Raw genomic sequence first — 21,267 nt, 5'->3', positions numbered from 1 at the left:
AAACCTGGTACTATTTACACTGAATGTGTTCAACTTCTATGCCCAAGACAAACCTCCCCTTGTCTATCACTGGAGTCCACCACCACATATACCAATACAAACCCATTTGACAGGTACAGGAGGGGACAGATACCCTATTGTATACAGGAAGGGAATTTGAATGTATCTTTTCACAGGTCCAACGTCACACTGTCTGGGTCCCTGCCTGCAATGTCCGATGAGACCCCTCCAGTCAGAAAGATGGAGCACCTGGGGATCACAGAGAAAACAAAGAGGAGACCACGCAGACACCCGAGGGCACACAACCAGATCACCTGGAAGGACACTCCTGTCCTCATGGATACAGCTCGATGTAGCTGTTCCCCCTCAACCCCCCAGAGGCTCCTTCTCCACCATTCTCATGACTGTTGTAACCCTGCTGACCTCCATGGCTAGCCGCACCCCTCCTGATACTTGTTTAATGTCAGGGAAACCTCCTGGGAGGAACCAGATCCTCGGGGATGGAGACTGACTGCTCACTAGCAGATGTGAGAAACCCATCATGACTCCTGTGCACGAATGCCACTGCTGATTCCTTTGCTTGTTTCCTTGACAACCAGACCCGCCATGCCTTAGGAACGTTAATACCTATGAAGGATGTCCCTATTGGTCAGGTAGGTTAAAGGGGGGGCATGGGACATACCACAGGACAGATGTACACAACCCTACAGTTCCTGATGGTAACCACGTTTGGATAAACAGTGGAGAACCTTGGGACAAACTGTGGAGAATGGGGGGGATTCATAAAATTTATGTTCCCGTTGATACCAAATCCTCTTCCCAGAAGACAAGGGGGTCTACGGTGCAGAGACAATGACCCAAGTCCACACAGACAATCTCAGGACCGGGAATGAAGATCCTTGTAAATCAAACACCCATCTGGAGCTACAGAAGCTTCTTCTGTGAATAAACAGGAGTCTGGGTCTTAGCCCGAGGGTGAGAAGACAGATCCTGGGGGAAGAGGCAAAGTCTCCTCTTTACAGATGAGAGTCCTGCACTCAGGCTTGGCAGTGTGAACCGCCCTCTGAGGAGAACAGAGCCTGGTCTCTGTAGGGTCCTTGTGGGGCTTGTGTAGCCATGGTATACCCGGAAGTGGCTTTTCTTCTAGAAGACTCCAGGGTCTGACTCTGAAGAGAAGAAGGAAGAGGAAGGGTGGAGGAGAGGACAGTGAGAGTCTGGCCTGCAGGTCTCTCCTGTCGTCTGACAGATTCTGGATTAGAAAGACAGACACCATGACAAACAGCGCTCTGTCCACAGCACAGGATTCAGGCAAAGTGTCAGTCCCCAGGCAGTGAGGTCTGGGCAGGGAAGCCCAGGGCTGGGGATTCCCCATCTCCCCAGTTTCACTTCACCTCCTAACCTGTGTCAAGTCCTTCTGCCCGGACACTGATGACGCGCCGGCGGATCTCATTCCTATTGGGTGGCGAGATCCCGGGAAACCAATCAGCATCTCCGCGGGCACTGACTCTACAGTCCCCGCAGCCCGCGGGACTCAGACGCCGGTGATCACCGATGGGGGTGATGGCGCCGCGCTCGCTGCTCCTGCTGCTGGCGGCCGCCCTGGCCCCGACCCAGACCCGCGCGGGTGAGTGCGGGGTCGGGAGGGAAACGGCCTCTGCGGGGAGGGGCGGGGGCGGCAAGGGGAAGCCGCGTCCCCGCGTCGCCCACCTTACTTTCCGCCCTTCTCCACCCGCGTCCCGACCCCGCGCCCTGCTCCCCTCACGACCCGCGCACCCGCCCGGGGTCCCGGGAGGAGGTCGGGGTCTCACCGCGCGCCGCCCCCAGGCTCACACTCGATGCGGAATTTCCACACCGCCGTGTCCCGGCCCGGCCACGGGGAGCCCCGGTTTATCGCTGTCGGCTACGTGGATGACACGGAGTTCGTGCGCTTCGACAGCGACGCGGAGAATCCGAAAGCCGAGCCGCGCGCGCGGTGGATGGAGCAGGTGGAGCCGGAGTTTTGGGAGGAGCAGACACGGAGAGCCAAGAGCAATGAGCAGAGTTTCCGAGGGAGTCTGAGGACCGCGCTCTGCTACTACAACCAGAGCGAGGGCGGTAAGTGACCCCGGGTCGGAGGTCACGACCCCTCCACGTCCCAACACTCAGGACGGAGACGTCCGGGGTCCCAAGTCCGAGGTTCAAGAGTAGAACCGACCCGGACCGGTTTCCTTTTGGTTTACCAAAGTTGGCGGGCGTGGCCGGGGCGGGTGGGCGGGGTTGTGACCGAGGCCGGGGCGGGTGGGCGGGGCTGACCTCGGGGTCCCACAGGCTCTCACACCTTCCAGTGGATGTATGGCTGCGAGTTGGGGTCAGACGGGCGTTTCCTCCGCGGGTATAATCAGCACGCCTACGACGGCCTCGATTACATCGCACTGAACGGAGACCTGAAAACGTGGACGGCGGCGGACACGGCGGCGCTCATCACCCGACGCAAGTGGGAGCAGGCTGGTGCTGCAGACAGATTCAGGGCCTACCTGGAGGGCGAGTGCATGCAGTGGCTCCGCAGATACCTGGAGCTCGGGAAGGAGACGCTGCTGCGCTCAGGTGCTGGGGCCGCGGGCAGCTCCTCCCTCTGCCCTCGGGCTGGGGCTCAGTCCTGGGGAAGAAGAAACCCTCAGCTGGGTGATGCCCCTGTCTCAGAGGGAAAGAGTGTCCCTGGGTCTCCTGATCCCTCCTCTCAGTGACTGCACTGACTCCCAGGGCTCAGCCTTCTCTCTGCAGAGTTCAAGTCTGTCTCAGGGGGAAGGAGAGTGTTTCCTGACAGAACAGCGGGGGCTCCCTGCTGTCAGCCATGGTCTGTCTCAGGCAGCTTCTCTCTCCACAGCTGTGTGTGGACACTGACTCCTGTCCTGCTGAGTGTGTTACACCTCAGGACCAGAAGTCTCCTTTCTCTGATAGGAGACATGGGCTGCACTACATAAGACTGTTTTCTCCAGTTTCTCGAACTTTGCAGAGAATACATTCTTGCAGATCCTTCCCTGTCTTTGGGGATTGCATTTCTTCCATGCCCCATTTCTCTCCATACAGTGGAGAATGGTCACATGAACCCTTTTGGGGTACCGGTGATAATATAAATTGTGGAATTAAAATTTTTTAAAAATTTTTTTCCTCTCATTTATTACTTTCCTTTTTATTTACTTTTTTTTTTTTGAATGTCTCATTTAGGGTCTACTCAGTTTTTGTCTGAACTGCATTGATCCAGTTTCTCCCCACCCTTGTATTAGCTTTGGTATCAGTCTCCCATGTGCCAGGGTTAACTGCTAATCTGGATAATTAGACAAGTTCAATCAGGGTTCTCATTAAAGGAGAGATTCTTGTGAACTTAGATTGTTTCCTGTCAGAACTAAACATCCAGAAGCCTCCTGCTCTTCCTCTGCCCCCACAAGTCACAGTGCTCCCCACAGTGAATCAGGAATTGGACTTTCTGAGTGACAGGGTCTTCTACAATCCAGGGCTGGAGTGAGAGGGAAGATCCACAGTCCCTGTGAGCCCACTGTGTTCCAGTGAGTGCTGCACTGGGTTCCACAGCACACTCCAGGGATCCTGTGTGACACACATGTACCTTGTCACTCCAGAGTCAGGATCTGGGAGTCATTTTCTCGGGCTAAGTGTCAGAGTTCACCACATTTCTGCTACACACTTCCTGATGGTTGATCACTTGGACCAACAGTTAATGCTGGTCAGCAAGATGACCACAGTGTTAGACTCTCAGTAGTGGCAGCCTTCCAGTAGCACATGGCCCTAATTTCTAATTTTAATGTGAACTCAAACACATATTAAATTATTTATTTTCTATTCCATATTCCATTTTGGGCTCCCTGTCTCATGCTATAGAGCATCACATGAGGACGGCCATGTTGATCCACTGGCTCCTGTGGATTCCCTCTTAGCCTCTGAGTCCCTCAGGAAAATGTGCAGTTCTGTGCTGAGGGACCAGCTGTACCTGCAGGTCACTAGTGTGATGACAGTTGAAGTGTGAGACACACAATTCAGTGTCATCATTGATTTAACTGTGTCTTATGTAGATCTCAATTGATCTTATTAACGATGTGACTTCTTAAATCTTCCACACAGATCCCCCAAAGGCCCATGTAGCCCATCACCCCAGATCTGAAGGTGAAGTCACCCTGAGGTGCTGGGCCCTGAGCTTCTACCCTGCTGACATCACCCTGACCTGGCAGTTGAATGGGGAGGACCTGACCCAGGACATGGAGCTTGTGGAGACCAGGCCCTCAGGGGATGGAACCTTCCAGAAGTGGGCATCTGTGGTGGTGCCTTCTGGGAAGGAGCAGAATTACACATGCCATGTGGAACATGAGGGGCTGCCTCAGCCCCTCACCCTGAGATGGGGTAAGGAGGGCGTGGGTACAGAGCTGGGGTCAGGGAAAGCTGGAGCCTTCTGCAGACCCTGAGCTGGTCAGGGCTGAGAGCTGGGGTCATGACCCTCACCTTCCTTTTCTGTACCTGTCCTTCCCAGAGCCTCCTGCATCCACTGACTCTAACATGGTGATCATTGCTGCTCTGGCTGTCCTTGGAGCTGTGGTCGCCATTGGAGCTGTGGTGGCTGTTTTGATTAAGAGGAGGAGAAACACAGGTAGGAAAGGGAGGGTCTGAGTTTTCTCTCAGCCTCCTTTAGAACAGTGCTCTGCACATTTATGGGAAACACAGCCACACCCCACATTGCTACTGTCTCCAATTGAGTCTGATGTCAGTTCTGGAGACTTCCCAGTGTCAAAATCTTCCTTGAACTCTCACAGCTTTTCTTCTCACAGGTGGAAAAGGAGGAGACTACTCTCCAGCTCCAGGTGAGTGTGGGGGTGAGGACATTGGAGTGAAGCTGGAGGTTTTGGGAATTTGGGAATTCATAAAGGATCCTCCACAGAAATATTCAAGGGCCTGAGTTTCACCTTGCTAGGAATACATAAATATACACAGATACATCCACATTAATATACACATACATATATGTATACATTTGTTTTGTTTTACCCTAGGCAGGGACAGCCCCCAGAGCTCTGATGTGTCTCTCCTAGATTCTAATGGTGACACTGTGGGACCTGACTGGGGAGGGGCAATGTGGACATGATTGGGTTTCAGGAACTCCCAGAATCCCCTGTGAGTGGTGAGTTGTTGGGATGCTGACTTCACACTGATGGTTCGTGACTCTCTTTCTCTAGCATGAAGACAGCTGCCTGCAGGGGACAAAGTGACAGACAGTGTGTTCAGGTCTCTCCTGTGACATCCAGAGCCCTCAGTTTTCTGAGACAACCTTGTCTGATGTTTCCTGTGAGCCTATGGGCTCAGCATGAAGAAATACGGAGCCTAGTCTACCCTGCCCAACAGGACCCTGTCCCTGCACTGCCTGTGTTCCCTTCCTGGTCCTCCAAACACTGGGGACATCTGTATCCTGTGAGCTCCATGCTGCCCTGAGCTGCAGCTCCTCACTTCACACCAGAACAAAACTCTGAATGTGAACTTGATTGTTAACGTCTTTGGCCTGAGGGTTGATTGATTGTTAAATTAATGGATTGAGAATAGATTTTTTTTTTGGTGTGTGTGGTGATTTCTGCTTTTTTTTTCAGTGATGTTGCTCTGCATTGTGGATGGCTCTGTATTACAGGAGAGCAACATCCTGCTCATATGCCTGTAACCATTTAAATCATCTCATATTTAAAGGAATAAAGACACAGGGTCATAAACTGAGGAAAAATCTGCTGCTCGGCGAGGAAACGTTATTTCCTTAACTCTATCTGAGATATCTATTCATAAGCCCGAAGCTACAACTCAACTGCCAGCTCTTTAGAAATCCTTTCTCTGTGTCAATCTCCTGAGCTAGTCTGAGTTTCTCTTGACCTCCTCCAAATCTAAGATGGCTCCTCAGCTCTCTTTTCTAGATTTCTGTTGTACCTGTGTCCTGTCAGATGCTTCTCTGTGGTTCCTGCAAGGACTGAGAGGAACTGTCATCACTTACCTGGAGCTTCTTCTATAGAGTCTTTTTTTTTTTTTTTTCAGGTCAAACTCATTTCCCTTTATTAAAGTCCAAGTTACTATTACATGGTTTGATACTCAAAGGAAAATTTGTTCAAATAAAACATTTTCAGGCAACTGTTTCAATCAAGTAGCAATAGCAGTTAAGTCCTTGGGAAGCCCATCAAAGGGAGTTTACACTTTGTCAAGGCCCAGTTCCTCTGGAGTGGAGATTCCCAATTCATTTAAAGTTGGTCTAAGTTCCTGGATGACATAGGGGTAGATTTCCTTATGAGGTCCTGCTTTGTCTTTAACAACGTCCAAGATGCGAACAGCACTAACAAAATCATTTAACCATCTACATGCCCACAAGGCAGCATCAATGATTTTGGGATCAGGAACCAGATCATAGCCAACAAGTGTATTCATCCCTTTACAAATTCCCAGGGATCAATGTCTGGCTTGTTGAAGTATGTCACCCAGCGAGCATCAAACTTCTCATCTGTCTCGTGTGACCCATGAGAATAGCAGCGAATGGAAGAGACAGCAGCGGCAGGGCTGGGACCCGAGACCGGGTGCTGGAGGCCTCGGGTGGCTGCGGCTAGGGTACAGCGACGGAGGGCAGCGGAGAGCATGACAGCAACAGCAGCGCTCTGGCTGGGGCCGAAAAGAAGCCGGTTATAGAGTCTCTTTAAAGCAGAGGAGAGAGAGAGAGAGAGAGAGAGAGAGAGAGAGAGAGAGAGAGAGAGAGAGAGAGAGAGTGCTCTGTCCAAGGTTCAATTCTTTATAAAGAAGTCTAGCTCCGACTATACACCCTAGGCAGGCTGAGCCATGACACTGCTATGGGATTTTTCTGTTCAGGGATTGGTGGCTTTTCTCACCTCCTTTCCCCTGGCATTGGGCCCATGGATTAGAGTGGGTCATCCTTTCCAGATGCAGCTGGCCTTTGCTGAGGTTCCATTTCTGTGAGGACTGGAGGGGACTGGAGAGGTGTCACCACTGTGGACATCTCCTGATGTGTTTCAGCAAGGCAGCAGGCTGAAGCAGGAAAGAATTTTCCCACCATGGACAGTTCCTGGGATGTCTGCAGCCTGAGGAGATGTCATTGAGCTGCTATTTTAACAGGATCCCATTTTGGACAGCTCCTGTGGGACATTTTACTGAAGTGGTCCATAGGCTGGAGCAGGAAGGAAGGGCCTGCCGCCACTTTGAGGGATTTAGCATTAGAGACCACAGTGAGCCAGGATAAGCCCTTTGTCCCCGAGCTGTGTCTTGTCAGATATTGAGCCACAGTGATGAAAATGGAACTGTATTGGTTACTTTGTGTTGTTGTGATAAAACACATGTCCAAGGAACCTTATAGAAGGTTCATCTGGGGATTAGGGTCCCAAAGAGTTAAGAGTTCATCAGCATCATGACAGCAGACACCGGGCATGACAGCAGCAACAGCTGAGAGCTCACACTGCCAACCATGTCCCCCAGTGACACACTTCCTCCAGCAAGGCCACACAACCTAAGCTCGGCCAAACAGGGCCAACTGGGAACTAAGTATTCAAATGACCAAGAATACAGGGTTCATCTTATGCAAAGGAGCACAGTAACTAATACAGTGACCCCCAAGCTCTCAGTGCAAACATGGGATCTTCCAGGTGTAGTGCCAGGGAAATGTTAGTGATCCCCCAAACCAGTCAGGAGCTGATCTGATGTGATCTCAGTAGGGTGTTTTTATTTGAGTTAGCTGGGGCCCATTAATGCACCACAGTCATACACGTCTGTTTTATTGATGAGGATTCCTGAATATGTATCGGGAAGGATTTATCGTAAGCAGCAGTTGAGGGGTAGAGTGTGCAAGCATCTTATTAAAAAAGTTGCTACGGCCTTTAACATAATTGGCTGGTGCAGGGAGTCATATCATAAACATAATTTCTGTTTCCCTCTGAATTGGTGGTCATTAGGCAGGGGTGGGCTTGTAACCTTGGGGCACAAGTTTGTCATGGGTGTAACTTGGAGATGCAGGTCCTGTTGTGGGTTAGCCTAGAGACTGGAGCTAGGCTCAGGTTTTGTTGGGAGATAACCTGGGAACTAACACTTGGAACCTGTTAGTTTGCCTGAAATCAGTTCTCTGGAATGGAGTCTGAATTTAAAAGCTTTGGCCTCTCACAGGCAGCAGCTGGCTGGCAGTGCCACAGGTGGGACCTGGGCAGGAAGACTTGGTTCTCCAGAGTCACCCAAGGCAATGCTGGCACCATTCTGACCAGTAAATGCTTTTTCTAATGTTATGGTGGGCACCCCTTGTCTGTGTCAAGTCCAGGAATGAAGGAACTTACCAAAAAAAAACATTCAACCCCAATTGTCTCCAGGATGACCATCAAGATGTCTCAGAGTGTAAACGTTTTTGCCAACAACCTTGATTCCCTGAGTTTGATCCACAGAAGCCACATGGTGAATGGAGAGACCTGACTCCCGTAAGTTCTCCTCTGAGCCTCACACGGGCATCACGCACATCCCTACACATAATTATTAAATCGTTGTAATAAAAATAAAAAGGAACCATGATGGTCCCATGTTGAAGGACACAGAAACACATACATGTAAGTTGTGTTCAATTTGCCTCCAGATTTTCCAGAGAGTGAAATTTCCTGTGTCCAAAACCCACATTGTGATGAGAAGCTTCCGGAAAGATTGAAGGGCAACTTGTGAGAGGATAATCACAAGATTTTTAATTATTTTACATGTTACATATTTAAACTATCGCTGTATGTGTGTAGTGTGTGAGAGGGCACTCCCCAGCTGTGTGGTGTGTGTTGGGGCAGAGGGAGTCAGAAATACTTTGGCCATGCAGCCAGCTGATCTGCGGACCTAATCTGGCCTGAAATGGAAATTTCTGTTTTTTTTTTTTTTTTTTTTTTTTTTTTTTTTTGAGACTCAGTTGAGTTCTGTGATATTTTCATGGAAACTGTCTTATGAGGGGATGTTTCTGCTCTATGAGGACTGTGTGTTCGTTCACTTATGCTGTTTGTGTGGTTATGTGTTGTAGCTCAGGTTGGCCTTGAATTCTTTTTTTAAAGATTTATTTATTAAATACAGTGTTCTGACTGCATATGTGGTTGCTGCCAGTAGAGGGCGTAAGATCTCATTATAGATGGTTGAGCACCGCCATGTGATCTCTGAGAATTCAGTTCAGGACCTAAGGAAGAACAGTTAGTGCTCTCCACCTCTGAGTCATCTCTCCAGTCCTGACCTTGAGTTCTTATCCTCCTGCCTCACCTCAGCATGCCAAGTGCCGGGATCACTTTGTTGGTGTGTGTGTGTGTGTGTGTGTGTGTGTGTGTCTGTGTGTGTCTATGTCACAGTGACTGGAGAGTGTGGTGTCGAGTAATAATCAGGGAAGAAGCCTGAGGTGTAATCTCACTCAGAAGTTGTGTTTCAGCCCGAAGATCAGAGGGACCCGTGAAAACCGCAGAACAGAGGATTTGGGGCTGAAGGGAAAATCCCTGGCTGCTTCGGTATGAAGAGGGCAGAGAAGAAACTCCCTGCCTTCCCCAGCAGTCAAAGCTCACAGCCCCTTAGGTGATCCTGAACCTGACCGGCTGCGACTCCTGTGTCCTGCTGCCCCCTGGCGGCCCTCAGCGGTATCGCGGTAGACAAGGGTTGTGAGGACAGACTGGGCTGTGTCCAATGTCCCTCCAGACTGCAGACTGCAGAGTCCAGGAATTGCTGGCCGGCTTCACGTGTCCTGAACCTGTCCGGGTCACACTGAAGAAAGGCCACAAAAAAAAAAGAGGGAATCCCCGCAAAGGCCCCACATCGGAGCGTTAGTTTCTTTTACTGTAGTTGTTGCTGTTCCATCCAGAGTTACCTGGTGGCTCCACTGGCACAGGCCAGAACTGGAGCCTGAGAGGCTGGAGCGTCCTCCAGGCCGTCCCCGCCCACTCCCCTCCCCCATACTGTGGCTCTCTGAAGCCTGCAAGCACAAACCAAACCTAAAGCAAAACTGAAACAGAAAAGGTAGATTGAGGAGACACAGACAACCTCCCATTAAGTTACGAACCTCATTGAGATTTTACAACTGATTCTTTCCAATGTGTACACTCTGGGTTGAATTTTTGTTGGCTTATTTTATAATGCAAATGGTGAACAGAATATCCTGTATGTTTCTTCAGAAGCAATCTGCAAACCTCAACAAGGCAAATTTGTTTTAGTTTTTCACCAAACATTTTTCCTAAAGTATCTGCATCAGAATCAGCCACCAACATATCATCCGTGTAGTGGTAAATAATGAATTGAAGAAATTGCCTACAAAGTATTTCTAATAGTTGTTGCATTAAATACTGACACGGTGTTGGAGTGTTTGACATTCTCCGTGAAGAAATTTCCACTGGTACCATTTTACAGGTTGAGCATTATTATATATATGTAGTATGAAGACAAGCTTTCCTTAGTTGAGGCTTTTCTGCTTGTTTCTTATTACTTAACTGACCTGAGGCAAACAGCTCATACTTTTTGCTATAAGGTCTCAAGTTGGTCCCATTTTTTTTTCTGTTGACAAGAAATTGCCTTGGATATCTCTCTTGGACCTACACTCATTGGTCCAGTGGCAGCCCTTCTCACAGAGCCTGCACAGCCCTGGAAGCCTAGGCCTTCTTTCTGGTTTATATTCAGAAAATCCATTGCACTTCGAGATGCCTTGTTCACAATTTTGTTTCAGATGAGCACACTTCCCACAGTTAAAGCTGGGGACATTTTGAGATCTGAGAACTTTACCATCTTGTTCAAAGTTTTTTTTTAGTGTCTTCCACAGTTAAAGCACCACAGATTTTGAAATCTAAACTCTTTAATGAATTGCTCAATTATTGTGGCATTACAGATGCTAAAGCCAATACTGGTTTTCTCTGTGATCCACAGTTCCAAAGGTGCTGCCCTCAACTTTAATGGCCTGACAACATTCTACATTCCACATTGGCATTTTCAAATGCCAGGGTCTCAATTAGCACTTGCTTTGCATCAGAGTCTGACAAAGCTTTGTTCACAGCTGAAATTAATCTTTGCAAAACAAAAAACAAAAAAACAAATTCAACAAAGGCTTCTCCTGAGACTTGCTTAAGTTTTCTAAATGATGTGGGCTTCTTTCCAGGTTCCTAAACTTTGTTCCTACCTCTTAAAGCTGCTAAACAACCTTGTTCTAAGAGTGTGTCTTCAGATCAAACCTGTTCTTGTAGAGCAGCACATTGCACCTATCAACCGACCTGTGCTGTGTTCCTTCCCCTCCCTCCTCTGTGCTGTTCCAAATCCCTGGATTCTTCTCTGTCATGGCAACCTTTGCAATTGAGGACCAGCCTGGAGATCAGCTGTTACCAATCCTCCTCAGTTTTGGGAAATAATTTTATTCTGAGGAGTCTAATTATTTAGAGTTTGATTCACATAGGGCGAGTGCATCCCATAAGACACCATTGCCTCTTCCAAATGCCTTACATCCATCATTTCTATAGAACCCCATCCTATATTGTCAGAACCTGGTGGATCATCTCCATTAGTGGGCATAAGCTGTGTCACTACTTGGAATGCTGTTGGTGATTCTGTGACCCAGGACAGCCTGTCTCCAAAAGGTGCTGTGGGTTTATCTCTGTCTCCTGAACATGGCTGTCTCATCCGACCTTCCTCCACTTTTTCACATTGATGTGACTGCCCTCTGACCCAGTTCCTTCCCCTCTTTCTACCTGGGGAAACTCCCTCTGTCTGGTTCAGTCACTGGGAATGAACCTATTTTGTTCTCCATTTTCTTGTATTTGATATTTGTCAAACTTGTCTACCTCTACTCTAATTTTTCTACCTGCACAACCAACTCTTGTACTTTTTCAGAAAGAAGGTCAACGAATCCTCTTCTTTTCCCTTTTCCTCCATGTTTTGATTCACAAGCTTCTCCATTTTTTCCGTATTTTTTCCTGTTGCTCAGTCAAGTCCTTAACCGTTTTTTATAAACAAAGTACCTGATATGAGGAGGAAAGGAAAACTCTGGCCAAAATCCTTGTGGGGCATGGCCCAAGAGAAGCCTCTACAAACTAGTGTTTGGATTTTTGAAACAAAGTATCCGGCCCTCCTCTGTCTGCCTTATTTTGCTCTAAGGTACTTGAATTGAAATCTCCCATTCTGCTTTGCCAGATTCTGGGCAGCACTTATAAAACTTGTGTTTTATTTCCAAACAGTACTTAGTTCTGGTGTCCCTATGCTGTGAGCTGCAGCCCATCCAAGCTTCAGCCAGGGCCTCCTTCCTGCCCCAGCAGACCTTGAGATGACCGGCCCCCGGACCTGTCTAAACTGGTGTCAAAAGGGTGGGGCCATAACATCTCAGCCTGCAGCCATCAGAAGAACTGTCCATGGTTAGACATCACCTTTCTGGCCTGAGCCTAGCCATGTAATGAGGAGCTATTCACCATGGGGCGCCTTTCCTTCCTCAGCCTTGATGAAAAGCCACCTCAGGAACTGTCCCAGAGGAGCTGTCCTCAGTGGCAGTACATTCTCTCCTACCTGATTAGCAGCTCCACAGACATGGCACTGTAATGTTAGATTTTTCTCAGCATTACTTTTAAATCAGGTTCTTAATGCTTTAACCACCCTTCTGGGCCACAACCCACCAGGGGTAATGGAAAAGAAAGTTTATGAGGCTACAGGGGAAGTGGACCTGTATAAAAACTGTTCTTTGGAGCAACTCCTATTGTTTGAAGTGGTCAGCAGCAGCAGCTCGATCCACTCCCAGTGACTTCAGGGATACACCAGCAGTCGAGGTCATTGGTGTTGGGACAGCAGCAAGGGTGGCACAAACTTGCAGTAACAGCCCAACCTCAGCCATATTGGCATGAGTCAGCAGGAGGGATTGGGACCAGCAGACACTAAAGTTCTTTGCCATGCCTCTCTCAATGATCAGTGAAATGCAAGACCAAGAAGCATCCCAAATGAGCCATGCAACAAGCCAAGCCTCCTGTCAGTGTCACTGGGTCCTGTTCACACTCCCTCTAAACATCACAAGTCTTACCTGTGTCTTTCCTCAGCATGTGTGAGTCAGTCTTAGCAAAGCTCCATGTAAGTCTGTATCATTCCCAGATTGATGCCAACCTGCCAATCAGCCTGAGTCCACTGAGGCAGCTAGGAGCTGACAGCTCACCACAAGAAGATTCCCGGTGCGTGTCTCTCTATAGAACCCCAACAAATGGAGCTTCACAGAAATGTAAGTTGAACCAACACCTGTGTATTGTTATTGAAGATTCTTCATCACGGGATCTTTAAGGTCCTCGCTTTAGCAGAACATCCTTTCACCTGTGTCTGCTGCAGGCAAATGTTCCTGCACATGTTTGCCACAACAAAACACACTGCAACAAAAGTGACTTTCTAAAGAAACCAAAAGTTTCAACTTCATGTCACCTCAGAAAGGCTGGTGCCAGCTGGGAAGAACTTCCCACCCTCACCCATGGAGGCTTCCCCTCAGGGCCATGTGGTTCCTGAGGTCCTGTGTCTCAGGTGCCCTTCCACTGGAATACCTTCTCCCTCAGAGCTGTGTGATCCTGGGCTTGAATCTAGGATACCCTACTATGTGAGCAGAAACACATTCTGGTGCAGTGACTCTTTTAGGCTATCTGCTGCATGTGCTCCCCCTAGTCCTAGGGTCTAAGCCCAACTATGAACCTCTCCCTCATCTCCAGTCGGCCAGCAGGAGTCACCTTCTGTCTCACTGATTGCTTACAATTTCATCCATTAGTGACAGTTAGGAAAGCTTCCTCTTCATGAAGTGCAAGTTTCTGCTTTCTCTGGGAAGTTAGTTATGTCAAATGAGGGTTGGCTGGGGCACACAGGTGAGAGGATGTGTTCCTAAAGCAGACATGTGAAGGATGTTTCACTGAAGCAGACACACGGGTGAAAGGATGTTTGGGTAAAGCAGGCATGTGAAAGGACCATGATGTCAATTAAGAAGGATTATAAATGAGACCCAACAGATGGTGGAAGACGCAGGTATTGTCACTTGGCCATTCCTTATTTGTCATTGTTTGTCATGACTTCATAGATAAAATGCTGGTGTCTGGAGGCTTCTTGTTCCGTCTGTGGATTTGGGCTAATGTCAGAGAGATGTAGAACTTTCTGGATATGTTACCTGATACAGACTCACATGGAGTTTTGATGAGACAGACTCACCAGGTGTTTGCTGAGCTGTGGGAGGACACGGGATTCTCAGAGGGAGTGTAACAGGACGCTGTGACACTGATGGCGGACTTGCAAAATGAGCTTTGCAACACTTCGGTGGTCTCCAGTCTCTGTCTTCCCTGATCTTTCTTCTCATTGAGAGAGTCACAGCGAGAGCTTCTCTAGGTGTTTCCACTGGTCCTGGTCACCCTGTTGACTCATGCTGACTCATCAGATTCTGACTGTTTCTGCTGGGTCATGCTGACTCAGCAGATTCTGACTGTTTCTGCTGGGTCATGCCACTGCTGCTGGTTCCTGTTTGCTGTCCTGAAAACACTGAACCGGACTGTGGGTGTCCTGGAAACTGAACATTGGAGTTTCCCAAGGAAGTATTTCTGACACCAATTCTTGAAAGGTGTTTGTGAGTGGGTTGAGCAGCCACTACTCATTTCTGTGAACTGAACATAGATTGGATTTGCAACCAAGAATTCATTTAAACAGGGCTGTTTCCCCTGTGTCCTAATAAATTGTCTTCTCCACTACCTTGATGGGTGATTGTCTAGCAGTTAAAGCATTTAGGAACCCTTATTAAAAGTGGTTTTTGAAAATTTAAAGCCTACATCTTCTGGTCAGTGTAAATTCCTCCTGACTCTGAGGAAGGGAATGTTGAGTATCCAGCCCCCCCCCCTCTGGTTCTCTCTGAGGTGGAGGAATCTTCAGCCACAGTCTTTAAGGCCACATCTGCCCCTCATCTCCTGACCCCATTCTCCTGCCATTGCAACTGCTATTCTGCTCTTATGTCTCCTGGGCCTGAAAGAGTTAAAGTTCCAAGTTAGCCCCCACAAACCCTGCCTTGAGAACAAATATGTCTCAGGCTGGGAACAAGTATGTCTCAAGGCTGAGAACAAAAACTGCAGACCACCTGGTCTTGATAAGGTCTGACCCTGTAGTCCAAAAAAAAACTAGTATGAAGGTCAGTATGCCCCAAAACAGAGTGATCTAGAGTTGAATCATATCCAAAAGCAGACAGAGAGTGCCAATTTGAATGAACCAATGAAATTATTATGTGCTTGTTGCTACCTGCTTATGTAATTTTCCCTATAAATATGTCTCCCTAATTGAGTCCAGGGAGGATGCCTCTGTCTCCTGAGTGAGATATGTATCGACACGGAGCTCTGTCATTAAACTACCTCGTGCTTTTGTAGCAAAAAGGTCTCTCGCATTTCATTGGGTAACTCCGTGTCTTGAGACTCGAGTGGGGGTCCCTAAAAGGGGGTCCTACAGGCCGTGGGGCTCCTACCGGCCCTTTGCCCCCCTTCCCTTCAGAGCTGCGATCATACAGCTTCTCTAGGCCCTTGTGGTTTTTTCTTTAGGTCCTAGTGGGACTGTGACCCTTCCTGCCCTCTCCAACCACTCTCACTTTCGAGCTGACTGTAAATTGCAACTGTAACCCTGAAACTTCTCTAGGCCCTTACAGCTTTAGACACTCCATTCCAACCCCTTTCCTCTGGACAAGATCCTCTATGAGAGCTCGGTTCTTGTTCTACTTCTGGCTTCTAACAAGTCCTGCTACCAGGCACTGAGATTCCTAAGCTAAGCCAGGCTACACTGATGGCTGCTGAGTTGTGTGATGACCCACTGAATGGCTTGGTCCTCATTTTGTTGTCCCTGACTCTGGGGGCACCCATGGCTGCCATGACATCCTGCTTCCCCTTTGTCCCCCTGGGGAGCAGGATCTTTCCAGCCCTCACATTCCTCTGTGATGGATGCTTCTTAGAAACCTCCACCTGGTACATCTGAAACCAAACGTGAGGAGCCATAAATTTCTTCACCTGTAAATCAAAATTGGCCTCAATTTACCTGAATTAAATAATATGAACAACCACCCAATGGCACCCTTGATCCTGATATTATTCAGGATCTTTACAAATACTAGGAGAAATTACAGAAATGGAGACTTCCCTATTCCCAATTTCTCTTTCCTACAAACTCTGTTTGTCTCTCCCCCACCATCACACTATGTAAACATCCTGTTTTCTAAGTTACCATCCATGGCTCTGTAAGTTTGTTGCAGTTTGGGATCCAGAAGTGTCTTCCTCTGTCGATAAGGATGCTCTCTATGTTGCAGGCCTCACAGACATCCTGAAGAAGCATCTGAGGTGGCTGAAAGCTCTTCCCCGAGTTACTCCCTTTCACACAGTCACGTGTAATGACAGCAGAGCCATAGTGAGCACCCTGGCTGCCATTGGGACTGAGCAAGCCAGACTGACGTACAGTTGGTGCAGGGGACTGGGTGCCTCCAGAGGGGATTCTCTATGCAAACCCTTGTAACAAGTGTCTCAGATCAGGTTTGCTGCCAGTAATAGAGTCCCAGTGACGACTTTTGACAGTGAAGTTGAATTGATGAAAGTCGACAGAGCACCCAAAGGCAAAGGTGGTTTTGGGGATTGACACTGAGACTCCAAAGCCGTTTGTCACCTCAGTGTTAAGTTTAGCGCTACACTCAACACCAGCAGGCTGCTCTTGGAACAGTCAGAAGAGCTAAATATTGACGTCATTTCTGTCAGCGTCCATGTGGGCAGTGGATGTGCTGACCCTGCGACCTTCCTGCAGACAGTGTCGGATGCCGGCTGAGCCTCTGACATGGGACCAGAAGCTGGTTTCAGCAGGTCTCTGCTTGATATTGGTGGCGGCTCTCCTGGACCTGAAGATACAAAGCTGACATTTGAAGAGTTCACCAGAGTGATCACCCAGCTCTGGACAAGTTCTTCCCACCAGACTATGGAGTGAGGATCAGAGCTGAGCCAGGGGGATACTATGTCATCAGCTGTCACACTTGCGGTGATCATCATTGCCACAAACAAAGAACAAAGAAACTATCAAAAAATTATATAGGGAGCGGCCCGGCTCTGATGAAGATGAGGGAAACCTTCCTGTGAATGACAGAGCGTGTGGACTGTTTAACTGCATTCTCTATGATCCTGCACATGTGGAGGCCCTGCTGCAGAAGAGACCCACGCCAGAGGAGAAGTATTATTCATGCAGCATCTTAGGGCCTCTCACAGGCAGCAGCTGGCTGGCACTGCCACAGGTGGGACCTGGGCAGGAAGGCTTGGTTCTCCAGAGCCACCCAAGGCAATGCTGGCACCCATCTGACCATTATATGCTTTTTCTAATGTTATGGTGGGCACCCCTTGTTTGTGCCAAGTCCAGGAATGAAGGAACTTTTCAAAGGAAACTTCAAACCCATGGTCTCCAAGAGGACCATCAGGATGGCTCAGAGTATAAAGGTTCTTTCCACCAAGCTTGGCTCCCTGAGTTTGATCCACAGAAGCCACATGGTGAATGGAGAGACCTGACTCTCATAAGTTATTCTCTGAGGAGCCTGCCATGGGTATCACGCACATTCTTACACATAATTATTAAATGAGTGCAATAAAAATAAAAAGAAACCATGATGGCTTCATGTTGAAGGACACAGAAACACATGTGTAAGTTGTGTCCAATTTGTCTTCAGACTTTCCAGAGGGCAGATTTTCCTGTGTCCAAAACCCACATTGTGATGAGAAGCTTCCAGAAGGATTGAAAGACAACCTGTGCAAGGATAATCACAGGATTTTAAATTATTTCATATTTTATGTATTCAAACTATCACTGTACAGTGTGTGAAGGAGGGCACTCCCCAGCTGCAGGATGTGTGTTGGGGGCAGAGGGAATCAGAATACAATGTTGGGGATCCAGTTCTCTCTCTTTTCTGAAGAGTCACCTCACAATCTGGGCCTGTGTGCCACCACCCTGATTATGGAGGTGTTGAGAATTCGAACCCAGGGCCTGTGGTGGACAAGGTGGGAATTCTAGTCACCAATCCACATTTCCAATGTTTGAAAAGCAGTCAGTAGATAATGGTATTCTCTTATTTCAATGGCCAGTACTAAAGCTTTTGTCTAGAGATGGAATTAGAGACTACCTGTTAGAGACAGACATGGTGGACTACAAGAAGAGCTTTAGTAATGGAGCCAGCTGGTCTGAGCACCTAATTTTGGAGAACCAGGCCTGAAGTGGATATTTCTGAATTCCTTGCAGTTTCACTTGGGTCGTATGATGTTTTTCTGGAAACTGTCTTATGAGAGAATGTTTTGCTGTAGGATAAACATGGATTTTAGGAATCTGCCTGGAAAGGGGCATGTGATGTTTTGCTAGAGTTTGAGAGATTCCTCTTGAGAAAACACATTATAATTGGAAAAGGTTTAAATATAACCCAGCAGACAGTGGACGATGCTGTGTGGCATTGGTTCACCTTGCCTTCTTTGCTGCTCTTCCTTGAGCTTTGCCAAGGCTGGTCTTCCCTGGTGATGCCCAGGTATTGGTCAGCCGTGCCTTCTTTGCTGATCCTTTATCCTGACTTTGAGGAGAGAAACGAACCAAAGAACTCTGGTGGTGTTCCGGCAGCTTCCTCCTGCTCCTGCAGACTGAGGCCGATTGGTAGAGCCTCAGAGTTGCTTCTGGATTGAAAGGCCATTGTTCACAATTGTGTGAACTCAATTGCTGAAATTCTGACAACACAGAAATCTCCCCAAAGGACTGTTTCTATACAAGTCCACGTCTTCCTTTGCTATATTAACCCTTTCTTTCTACTACCTCTGGTGTTGGGGTAGAAGAGAAGTTAATACAGTTAAATAAACTTATTAAAGCATTTTTGGCAAATATAAGCCCACATGGGGAATCTGGACCATTCTGTGTGTGTGTTGTGTGACCAGTGCTGCATTGGTGCTGGAGGACATCCGATGTTGGATAGACTGAGCACTGTGGGAACAGATTGGGAATCTCATTCTCTTGGACTCTGTGACCCTGAGGAATCCAGGGCTTCTCATAACCAAACCTCTGCAGGTAAATTAGGAGGCTCAGGCCTGAGTGAGGCCCCATGCTGCAGAAAAAAGAATCACACAGAGCCAAAGCATGAAAATAAAAATGGTGTCAATTCTGAGTAAAATATGGATCTGGAGAAATTGTTCAGAGGTAAAGGATGCTTACTGCTGTCCCAGAGGACCTGGGCTCAGTTTACAGCTCTCACCCACGTGTAACTCCATCTCAGAGGGGATAGGGCGCCCTCTTCTGGCTGCCTGTGATACTCCATACACTTGGTACACAGACTTGTGGAGACAAAATACCCATATACATAAATAATGTTTTAAAAGAATGAAAAAGAAATGGAGGTAAATAAGATTTCTATAGAGAAAGAGATCCTTGTACAATATTGGGGGTCATTCCAGCAGTAGGATCACCCTCAAACTCTAGTGCAGGTCTTTGGGATCCTCTGCACTTGATGTACACACTGGTCTTAGGGATTCGGCAACAGAAGGAAAAATCGACACAGGTCCCCAGAGTGGCCCTGATGCTACTGCTCTATGAAGACTGTGTGTTCATTTGTGCTGTTTGTGTTGATATGTCTTGGCATAGCTCAGGTTGATCTTGAATTATTATTATTTTTCAAGATTTATTTATTATATACTCTATTCTGCCTTCATATGTTCCGTCTGCATAAATCGACCAGAAGAGGGCGCCAGATCTCAGATGGTTGTGCGCCACCAAATGATTTCAGAGAATTCAACTCAGGACCTAAAGAAAAGCTGTTATTTAGTGTTCTCAACCTCTGAGTCATCTCTCCTGTCCCGACTTTGAATTCTTGATCCTCCTGCCTCACTTCAGCATGCTAGAGCCGGGATCACATGTGTGGTGTTCTGTGATGTGTCTGTGTGTGTCTATGTCACAGTGACTGGAGAGTGTGGTGTCGAGTAACAATCCGGGAAGAAGCCTGAGGTGCAATCTCAATCAGAAGTTGTGTTTCAGCCCGAAGATCATAAGGACCCGTGAAAACCGCAGAACAGAGGATTTAGGGCTGAAGGGGAAATCCCTGGCTGCTTCGGTATGAAGAGGGCAGAGGAGAAACTCCCTGCCTTCCCCAGCATTCAAAGCTCACAGCCCCTTAGGTGATCCTGAACCTGACCTGCTCCTACTCCTGTGTCCTGCTGCCCCCTGGCGGCTGTGAGCGGCATCGCAACTCGCAAGGGTCCTGAGGACAGACTGGGCTCTGTCAAATGGCCCTCCAGACTGCAGACTGCAGAGTCCAGGAACTGCTGGCCGGCTTCGCGTGTCCCAGTAACTGTCTGGGTCACTCTGAAGAAGGGCCACACTAAGGAACCGGGAATAACCTGCACAGCCCCCCACATCGAAGCGTTAGTTTTTATTTTGTTGATGCTGTTGTATCCAGAGTCAAAGGCATCCCGTATTCAATCCAGTTGCTTACTCAAGTCTGCCGTTCCTTTTATATACGATGTAGTCAATGTGAGGTAAAGTAGAAAAAAAACTGCAGCTGAAACCCATGTGGGGCTTGGCCCAAGAAAAGCCTCAGTAAACAATTTGTTTGCTTTTTGAAACAAAGTATCTACCCCTCTTTTTCCTGCCTTTTGTTCTACTCTACTGGAAATGAAAGCTCCCATTCTGCAATGCCCTGGTAGAGACCATTGTAAAGTTGTGTGTGTGTGAGTTTACAACAGTAACCAGTTCTCTTAACTGACTGCATTCCGTACTCCCAGGTTTCAGCCCAGTGTCTTCAAACATTTCTCCCCACCATTCCTCCCTCAGTCCCAAACAATCTTCTTAAACACTCCCTTCTCTCAGCGTTCCCAGTACCAAGAGCTCCAAACTGTAACCTGTATTTTCTAAGCAGCGCACTGCAGAACCTTCCGAGGAGCTGCAGAGCCCTCCTTCAGCCCCAGCTTTAAGATGCTTCCACAGATACTGTCAGAATTGGGGCCCCTGAAAAAATGTCTGCACCAAGGCATCAATCAGCCTGAAGCCATCACAGTCGTTGCCATGGTGTCTCATCTCCCTTTCCCCTAAGCAGGAGCTGCCCCTCAGGAGCAGGACATGGTGGTTCAGCTCCTCTCCATCCTCTCCCAGAAGCTCCACAAAGATGTCACCTCAGCAAAAGCCATCTGTGGCCAGGAAAGATTTTTCACTCAGGAGCCTGATGCAAGGGAGGTGGGGAGGGGGGCAGACAAAAAATCCTACCAATCTCTGTGCAAATCCAAA

At 48.1% G+C, this 21,267-nt stretch overlaps 1 protein-coding gene and 1 pseudogene across 3 annotated transcripts; one reads left to right on the top strand and one right to left on the bottom strand.

Moving 5' to 3' along the window:
* Positions 1-1,520: 1,520 nt before the first annotated feature.
* On the top strand, positions 1,521-5,324 carry LOC308437028 (H-2 class I histocompatibility antigen, D-D alpha chain-like; the record flags this gene model as incomplete). 2 transcript variants are annotated; one of them, XM_080938072.1, is made up of 7 exons in its annotated part: positions 1,521-1,624; positions 1,825-2,094; positions 2,308-2,583; positions 4,114-4,389; positions 4,517-4,633; positions 4,812-4,844; positions 5,217-5,324. In XM_080938072.1, the coding sequence occupies 7 exons, from the start codon at positions 1,552-1,554 to the stop codon at positions 5,219-5,221; spliced, it is 1,050 nt and encodes a 349-aa protein (XP_080794198.1). In that variant the 3' UTR covers positions 5,222-5,324. The 2 variants fall into 2 exon arrangements, with proteins under 2 accessions (XP_080794198.1, XP_080794197.1); XM_080938071.1 differs by having other exon boundaries at positions 1,561-1,624; positions 1,765-2,094.
* Positions 5,325-6,032: 708 nt separating this feature from the next.
* Positions 6,033-6,641, bottom strand: LOC308437052 (cytochrome c oxidase subunit 5A, mitochondrial-like; annotated as a pseudogene). The gene has a single exon. The product of its transcript is annotated as a cytochrome c oxidase subunit 5A, mitochondrial-like (transcript).
* Between the last annotated feature and the right edge of the window lie 14,626 nt (positions 6,642-21,267).

The sequence above is a fragment of the Micromys minutus genome, assembly GCF_963924665.1.
Source record: "Micromys minutus genome assembly, chromosome: 25".
Lineage (NCBI taxonomy): Eukaryota > Metazoa > Chordata > Mammalia > Rodentia > Muridae > Micromys > Micromys minutus.
Note: the sequence above shows the minus strand (reverse complement) of the source record. Positions and strands in the feature narration are given on the sequence as shown.